This window comes from Scaptodrosophila lebanonensis, unplaced genomic scaffold (genome assembly GCF_003285725.1).
Source record: "Scaptodrosophila lebanonensis strain 11010-0011.00,11010-0021.00 unplaced genomic scaffold, SlebRS2 tig00000131-arrow-arrow-pilon, whole genome shotgun sequence".
NCBI lineage: Eukaryota > Metazoa > Arthropoda > Insecta > Diptera > Drosophilidae > Scaptodrosophila > Scaptodrosophila lebanonensis.
The window spans coordinates 1,183,436-1,191,357 of NW_022060584.1; the positions used below are offsets into that span (position 1 = coordinate 1,183,436).

The following is a 7,922-nucleotide window of genomic DNA, read 5'->3' on the forward strand; positions in this document are numbered from 1 at the left end:
ATATTGTTGCATATGAATACATACATATGTATGTACATATACATATAAACATTTATTAAATCTCCACCGAATTTCACTCTCGCTCCAATTGCTTGCAGTTCTGCTCAAAGTTTCTGCTCAAAATTCCAAACATGCGCTGCTTATTACTCCAACTTCCCACAACTTTGTTTACTTGCACTTGCACCGAAGCCAACAAATACAAATACACGCCCTCCTCAACCAAACACCAAAGCAGCTGTTCATGTAAGTTACGCGTATTTTACAAACATACATACGTACATATGTACGTATGTTCATGTATTTATGTATATACTTATACGTATAGTTATGCGTGGGGGTCACTGCTCCAACAAATTCAATTTTTAATCAGCATGCGGGCGCCTGCTCTCTCTTTATGCTGTGTCTGCACTCTCCCTCTCACTCATTATGCGAGCCCCCCAAAAACACATCAACTGCTATACATGCAGTTGTTTTGTGTGTGTGTACATTCTCGTGAGCGCAAACAAACAAGTTGGTGTCGTCGTCGTTGACTGTTTTGCTTTGGCTTGCCAATCTCTGGTCTCCCTCCTCAGTCTCTTCAGTGCAACCGTCGATTGCGGTGCGCTGTTCAGTGTCTGTTTTGATTCGTGAATTCTTCGTGCGTTGTTGTAAGTGAAAGTATTGGTAAAGAGAATACATATTTATATACAAAACAAAATTAAATACAAAAACAAATGCACACCGAAGCTGCAAAAATGTTGTGCCGGCTCAGTATACACATATAAGCCCAGGTTTACGCATAAGTGACGTATACGTACATACACAAAGGCGTCCTAACTTATAGATAACCCCACACACATACTATAAATATGTGTGTATTGAGATATAGTTTTATATCTAAAAAAACAAGTCATGTGTTTCTCGAGCAGTTCTTAAAATAAATTTGGCCACACGTGTGTAGGCTAATGAGCGAATTGGCAAAATGTTGAGCTTGTTGTTGTTTTTCCGGTTTTAGTTTTTTTCCACAATTTTACCAAATATTATATGTACATATAATATATAGAGGGTCCAATGTTTTGAATAAACAGGTTATCAGCTAGCTGAAATGTCAAAAACCACAGCACACATTATGTACATACTATATGTACATATGTATTTGTATTTACATATGTACACAGTCTGTTTTGAAATTTTTGATAATACTGTGCCCAAACGCCGCACCGTATCTCTCTAGAGCACTAGACATTTATTTGACCTTCACACTATCTTCAAAAACAAAAGCAACAAAACTGCAACACTGTTGCTGTCCATTATAAAATTGTTTTAAAATGTATGTGGTTGTGTTTTGCTTGCTTTTCAAGGAGCCACAGGAACCGCAGCCTTTCTCAAAATGGCGACCGCTAATGGTGATTGTAAGTCAACTCGTTTCTATATATACTTATACTACTCGTATATAGTAGTTTCTCTGTGTGCATCCCAGCCTTTCCTGCTACCCTTTCCTGCTGCCTGCCTTGCTCAGCTGCTGAGTAAACTTAACCGACAAGTTTTATGCCTGCAATTGCTTTCCTTTTTTTGTTAACCTTAGCTAGCCTTGAACCGTACCCTTTAACCCATTTACGCCCACCAATTATTTTTTTAGATTTATGTACCATGTAACTAAAATTGTTTACAGAACTTGTAACTAAAACCCAAAACTCTTAAATAAAAGAGATGTAAAATACAATTCACAACTTTTCAGTTCTTCTAGCACTAATTAAATTACGAGTACTAACTAAATGTTCTTATATATGTATAATACATATGTAACTACAACTATACATGGACTTATGACTATATATCCAATTAATAAGATATTTCAGTGCAAACTAAGGTATTACAATAAACTTTAATAATAAAGAAATAATGTCTGAAGATACTTCTTATGCAAAAACAGAGTTTTGAATACTACACATAATTTTTTCGCTTTGTTAGGTAATATATAGTAAGGTGATGATATAGAATTAAATAATGAAGCAGGCATCACAGATAAAGATAGATTTAGCCAATTTTATCAATTGACATATGTACATATTTGGTTATAAAGCAGCAGCAGAAGAATATATTAATAACTTAACTGCCTCGACTATAATGAACTTACTAGACTGATAGTTTATGTAAATGTGTGACAACAATATCCTGACAAGAATCCTCTATCCAATAATTGTCGGATGACATACGGGTAAGAGAGAGAGAGAGAGAGAGTAAAAGAGGCATGAGAGGCTGATTAGGCGGATCTTGGAGCAATAAAACAGATTACATACAGGGTGCGCCATCTTTTATGTCGGTATGTAAATATTGAATAACTTTGTCATTAGTGAACCGATTGATTTGAGTAGACCAGTGTTGAAAACCTCAATTCAAGAAATTGTACAGAACCAAATTAAATACAAATATCTCATACTTGAAAATCGGTTCTTATTTTCAAAGATATTCAATGTTTACATACCGACATAAAAGATGGCGCACCCTGTAAATTATATACATATTATTTTATACATATTATCATTCTATATGATGACAACACAGATAGTTTTAAAAACCTAGATATTACAAATAAAACCATACATTAAAGTGAAAATTAAAATTTATGTGGATTTAGATATTGTAAATCCAATTTGATCCAAAATCGTATTTGAATAAATCTCCTTCGAATAGACTTAAACTACAAGTAGAGGCAAAAAAGCTAAGAAAACTAATCACATAAATGATATACTTATTATTAGAATCCTGAAAACACATATAGTTTTAACAATTTAAGATTTCAAATAAAACCATAAATTAAAGTGAAAATTAAAATGTATGTGGATTTAGATATTGTAAATCCAGTTAGATCCAAAATTTTATTTGAATAAATCTCCTTCGAATAGACTTAAACTATAAGTAGAAGCATCTAAATAGTGATTGTTAAATCAGAAATTTATCAATCTTAAATGTAATGTTAGGTTACAAATGGAGTTGTAAATAATTTTGAATTGCATATGGAATCTCGCTAGTCACAAGTCCATCTCTTAAAAGTTTCAATTTGGCCAAGCTCTATGCTTACTTGCCACCTTTCTGACAATCTCCATCCTTCGATTCGAACAGCTAAAATGCAACAGGGACCCGCCTTTGACTCCAATGCCATGACGCTGACGCGTTTTGTGCTTCAGGAGCAGCGTAAGTTTAAGAATGCCACGGGCGATCTGTCCCAGCTCCTGAATTGCATACAGACGGCCATCAAGGCGACTGCCTCGGCTGTGCGGAAGGCTGGCATTGCCAAGTTGCATGGCATTGCGGGGGATGTGAATGTGCAGGGCGAGGAGGTGAAGAAACTGGACGTGCTGTCCAATGAGCTGTTCATCAATATGCTGAAATCCTCCTACACCACCTGCCTGATGGTATCCGAGGAGAATGAGAATGTAATTGAAGTGGAAACGGAGCGTCAGGTGAGTAAACGCAGCAGCTCCCAAGCTTTTCCGACTTTTTAATAATAAAACATTTTTAGGGCAAATACATTGTCTGCTTTGATCCGTTGGATGGCTCCTCGAACATTGACTGCCTCGTCTCCATAGGCTCAATTTTTGCCATTTATCGCAAGGTGAGCGAGGGCGCTCCCACCGTGCAGGACGCACTGCAGCCGGGCAACCAATTGGTTTCCGCCGGCTATGCCCTATACGGCTCAGCAACTGCCATTGTCTTAGGCTTGGGCTCGGGGGTAAATGGTTTCACCTACGATCCAGCGATTGGTGAATTCATACTGACTGACCCAAATATGCGGGTTCCTGAGAAGGGCAAAATTTATTCGATCAACGAGGGTTATGCTGCCGACTGGGAAGAGGGCGTCTTCAACTATATTGCTGCCAAGAAGGATCCTGCGAAGGGCAAGCCCTATGGCGCACGTTATGTGGGCTCCATGGTCGCCGATGTGCATCGTACGATCAAGTATGGCGGAATCTTCATCTATCCCGCGACCAAGTCGGCGCCCAACGGCAAGCTTCGTCTGCTTTACGAATGTAATCCTATGGCTTTTCTGATTGTGCTGGCCGGTGGTTTGGCAAGCAACGGAAAGATCAACATATTAGACATTGTGCCACAGAAAATACACGAACGCAGTCCCATTGTATTGGGATCTAAGTCAGATGTGGAGGAAGCGCTGTCCTACATATCGAAATGAGAAGTGTACAATTTTTTCTGTAAGCCTTTTTAATGACAACAATAAAAACTTAATCTCAAAAACTTAAGAATAGAAAGAGCTAGTTACGTCTAGTTTTTTTAAACAAAACGTGGGTTATGTTATTAACTTTAAGTCTACAATTACTCTTAATCTTCATCGGTGTCTACATTTCCTGCCTAATATGCATTTGCTTTGTGTTTGGGCATAAAACTGAAGCCCTCGGGCACTCGACCCAGCAGCATTTCGCTCAATTTTACCCAATCTGCCGAGTTGTTTGAGCTCATAAGCGTTTCCATTTCATCGCGTCCACGATACTTTTGTGGTCTGGCATTAATTTTCTGTGGTGGTGCCACCAGCAGCTCTTCCGGTATGTAGCGATATAGAAAGGAGATCCATTCTAGCAGAAAGCGGCGTGTGTTTTCGACACCCTTTGTATCAGAGCCCCAATGTTCCAGACCATAGTTACAGTACTTGGTCAAAATATCGAAACGTTGTGCGGATGTGGGTGTCCAGGATTTCTGCTCCTTGATTTCCTGAAATATCCACGGCTTAATTAAAGCACCACGGCCTATCATAACGGAAGAAACATGCGGCGCAAGCGCACGACGTTCTTTATAATCCTCATAGCTGAGTATGTCGCCATTGCCAATGACGGGCATATTTTGCGCCTTCGCGGCACACTCCTCAATATACTGCCAATTCGCGTGCTTCGTATAACGCTGCTCTCGCGACCGTCCATGCAGCGTAACGGCAGCGGCTCCCCACTGCTCCACCAGCGGCAGCAATTCGTGCGCCACACTCTTGTCCGCATAAACGCCGGTGCGCATTTTGACAGTGAAGGGCAGCTGCGGCGACAATTGGGCACAGCTGCGTACTGCGAGCTCGAGGATGTTGGTGCGTCGCATCAAGGCGCTGCCGCCACCTTGCTGATAAATCAAATCGATGGGACAACCAATATTCAAGTCCACATAATCTACATTGGCCGTCTCATGTAACAGTTGAGTGGCTTGTGTAATCACATTTGGATTATTGCCGCACACTTGTACGCCAAAGATATCCTCACTCTGGTGGCGCTTGGTCAGCGCCCACTCCTGCGTCAAACCTTTGAGCAACGGCACAGCACAGGCCATTTCCCCGCAGGTGATATCAGCGCCAAATTCCTTGCAGATGCGTCGAAAGGGCAAATTTCCTACTGTGGTCAACGGCGAGAGCACCAGTTTGTCACGAAAATCAACAGCAGGCTTTAGCGGTGCATCGCGTCCCACGGTGGACTCATCAATAGCAGCACCTAGTTGGGGTTCGGCGGCCTTTGCTTTGCGTTCATCGCGCAGTTTTTCACTTTGTGCAATCAACAACTTGGTGCGACTGAAGTCGTAATCGTGCTTGCGCAAGCGCACCTGCAATTCTGCATACAAAAAGAGCATTAATGGGATATACTTTCGCCACAGCTGCTAAAATTATACCGGAGCTAATGCCATTACAGGTGGTCTGCGCTGCCTGCTCATTGTAATGCGATGCTTTCATATTTCTGCCATCCGCATCTATGTGGGCCTTGGCAAAACGGCAGGTGACGCCACGACCGCAATATCCTTTGGTCTGATAGACGACGCAAATATCGCCCAAATCCTCGCCCTTGCCAGCCAAATATGCAGGCAGATCGTGCACATATCGGCAGTTTGATAACGCACATGGGGCGCCACCGGGGCCATCAATGAGCGAATTGCACAAATGCTGTGTGCGATCATCCTTGAAGATGGGTCGGTTCTGTAGGCAGTATGAGATATTGTTATTATAATACATATAAAAACAAGCTACATCCTACTTTGTTCTGGCCACGTTTCCGCTCCTTTTTGCTCAGGAATTGTGGCTTTCCCTCCGCCGCATTATCGGCGTCGCGTTTTCTTTTATTTGTTTCCAGCTCTGGCGCTGCTGTGCTACTGCCATTTGCCTCAGCAACCAAAAATCTGAATTTTTGAAGGTATGCAGCAGATAAATAATAATCATTTATTGTTAATTAATTGCACCCACTCTGGTTTTATATAGCAGATTCCCGGCTCCATTGCAACAGCATGTACTAAAAACAAACAATTTTAGAACCACAAACAAATGGCACGTGGACGCAATTCTTCTTCTTCTTTTTTATACCGCGAAACAGCTGTTGAGTGCGCAGCCCTGGCTGCATTTACATACATTGTGCGGTAATGGTGCAAATATTCAAGTTCCTGCTAAAATCCACCAAGGGAGTAAGTTGAAAATTTCTTCCAAAATGTAAAACTAATTCCTGCGTTTTCAGCCACCGCGTGCACACTTTCGACCCAGCTTTCTGGACACATTACGGCTGACGGTACGCGGTGGACATGGCGGCAACGGATTGCCGAAATATGGTGGAGTGGGTGGTCAAGGCGGTTGCGTCTACTTTGTGGCCAAGGAGGGTGTGACGTTGCGTAAACTGGCGCAGAGTGTTAAGGACAAACGAGTGGTAGCTTCGGGTGGAGAGGACAGCAGCAAGGTGTGCATATTTGGACGTCGCGGCGTCGATCAGCGCTTAGAAGTACCCATCGGCGTACAAGTGTACGACGAGCAGCACAAATTGCTGGGCGATTTGAACGAACCGGATGCCACATGCATTGCAGCCGGTGGCGGAGTAGGCGGCTGTGTAGGTAACAATTTTATAGGGCGGCCCGGCGACAGTCGTACCGTGAATCTGGATCTCAAGCTGATAGCGGATGTGGGTCTGGTTGGATTTCCAAATGCTGGTAAGAGCACGTTGCTAAAGGCCATTTCCAATGCGAAGCCGAAGATTGCTGCGTATCCCTGTAAGTCAAATCAATAGTTGTACCTTACGCAGAGATCGATGGAAGATTCTTCTATTTTAGTTACCACAATTCGCCCACAAATTGGCACCATTGAGTACAGCGATCTGCGTTGCATTAGCGTCGCTGATCTTCCCGGCCTTATTGAAGGCGCACATGCAAATTTTGGCATGGGTCACAAATTCCTTAAGCACATCGAGCGCACTCGCCTGCTGCTCTTCATGGTCGACATTTTTGGATTTCAACTGAGTCAGCAGCACCCACACCGTGATTGTCTAACTAATATTTATGCGCTGAATAAGGAGCTGGAGCTATACGATGCCAGTTTATTGGAGAAACCCTGCGTGTTGCTGGTGAACAAAATGGACCAGGAGGGTGCTCAGGATATCTGGACTAATTTGAAGCCGTGCCTGAACCACTTGGAAAGCCAATTGGCGCAGTGCCCCGAGGAGCTGCGTCCAACACAAGTCATAAAATTCGAACGCATATTGCCCATTTCGGCGAAGAATTTGGGGCGCGTAGCGAAAGTAAAATCCCAATTGCGAGAAACACTCGACAAGCTAGCAGAACAGCATTTTGTGGCCGATGGCGAGCACCTAAGGGAGGAACTTCAGCAGCGGGTGGGAGTGCGGGGTCCTAAAATAACCTAAAGAATCAAGTACTTAGTTGTAGTTGTAGTGAATAAATAAAATTGTTTTATAAAACTTTTAACGGAAGCAATCGGTTTTATATCGGTGCGCATATCGGTATCGCCACACCTGCCGTTGTATCGCCCGTTAGAAGGGCACTTGTTATCGATGTGCAGCTTATCGGCAGCAACAATGCACCTTGCACATCTCTAGTACGGAACGCCGTTTGTTGTGTGTCGTTAAAAACAACGAAAATAATTAAAATTTATAGGTCGCGCGTTATTAAACAAATTCCAATAATGCATAAAC

At 42.5% G+C, this 7,922-nt stretch overlaps 3 protein-coding genes across 4 annotated transcripts; 2 read left to right on the plus strand and 1 right to left on the minus strand.

Moving 5' to 3' along the window:
• Positions 1-572: 572 nt before the first annotated feature.
• LOC115628978 (fructose-1,6-bisphosphatase 1) lies at positions 573-4,253 on the plus strand. 2 transcript variants are annotated; one of them, XM_030525257.1, is made up of 4 exons: positions 573-647; positions 1,341-1,391; positions 3,103-3,443; positions 3,503-4,253. In XM_030525257.1, exons 2-4 carry the CDS (start codon positions 1,370-1,372, stop codon positions 4,169-4,171), a joined length of 1,032 nt encoding a protein of 343 aa, XP_030381117.1. In that variant the 5' UTR covers positions 573-647; positions 1,341-1,369; the 3' UTR covers positions 4,172-4,253. The 2 variants fall into 2 exon arrangements, with proteins under 2 accessions (XP_030381117.1, XP_030381118.1); XM_030525258.1 differs by lacking the exon at positions 1,341-1,391 and having other exon boundaries at positions 588-647.
• Positions 4,236-6,295, minus strand: LOC115628977 (tRNA-dihydrouridine(47) synthase [NAD(P)(+)]-like). Its single transcript, XM_030525256.1, has 4 exons — positions 6,200-6,295; positions 5,994-6,135; positions 5,635-5,935; positions 4,236-5,576 (listed from the first exon to the last, which is right to left on the minus strand). Exons 1-4 carry the CDS (start codon positions 6,229-6,231, stop codon positions 4,348-4,350), a joined length of 1,704 nt encoding a protein of 567 aa, XP_030381116.1. The 5' UTR covers positions 6,232-6,295; the 3' UTR covers positions 4,236-4,347.
• A 57-nt stretch (positions 6,296-6,352) lies between these two features.
• LOC115629021 (GTP-binding protein 10 homolog) lies at positions 6,353-7,695 on the plus strand. Its single transcript, XM_030525317.1, has 3 exons — positions 6,353-6,414; positions 6,465-6,987; positions 7,048-7,695. Exons 1-3 carry the CDS (start codon positions 6,373-6,375, stop codon positions 7,632-7,634), a joined length of 1,152 nt encoding a protein of 383 aa, XP_030381177.1. The 5' UTR covers positions 6,353-6,372; the 3' UTR covers positions 7,635-7,695.
• The last annotated feature ends 227 nt before the right edge of the window (positions 7,696-7,922 follow it).

Coding starts and splice junctions, on each gene's coding strand:
- LOC115628978 (XM_030525257.1), top strand. CDS start 1,370: ATGGCGACCGCTAATGGTGATT. Junction 1,392..3,102: donor GGCGACCGCTAATGGTGATT/GTAAGTCAACTC, acceptor CGATTCGAACAG/CTAAAATGCAACAGGGACCC. Junction 3,444..3,502: donor AAGTGGAAACGGAGCGTCAG/GTGAGTAAACGC, acceptor AAACATTTTTAG/GGCAAATACATTGTCTGCTT.
- LOC115628977 (XM_030525256.1), bottom strand. CDS start 6,231: ATGGAGCCGGGAATCTGCTATATAAAACCAGA. Junction 6,136..6,199: donor ATCTGCTATATAAAACCAGA/GTGGGTGCAATT, acceptor TCAAAAATTCAG/ATTTTTGGTTGCTGAGGCAA. Junction 5,936..5,993: donor GGAAACGTGGCCAGAACAAA/GTAGGATGTAGC, acceptor TACTGCCTACAG/AACCGACCCATCTTCAAGGA.
- LOC115629021 (XM_030525317.1), top strand. CDS start 6,373: ATGGTGCAAATATTCAAGTTCCTGCTAAAATCCACCAAGGGA. Junction 6,415..6,464: donor TGCTAAAATCCACCAAGGGA/GTAAGTTGAAAA, acceptor CTGCGTTTTCAG/CCACCGCGTGCACACTTTCG. Junction 6,988..7,047: donor GAAGATTGCTGCGTATCCCT/GTAAGTCAAATC, acceptor CTTCTATTTTAG/TTACCACAATTCGCCCACAA.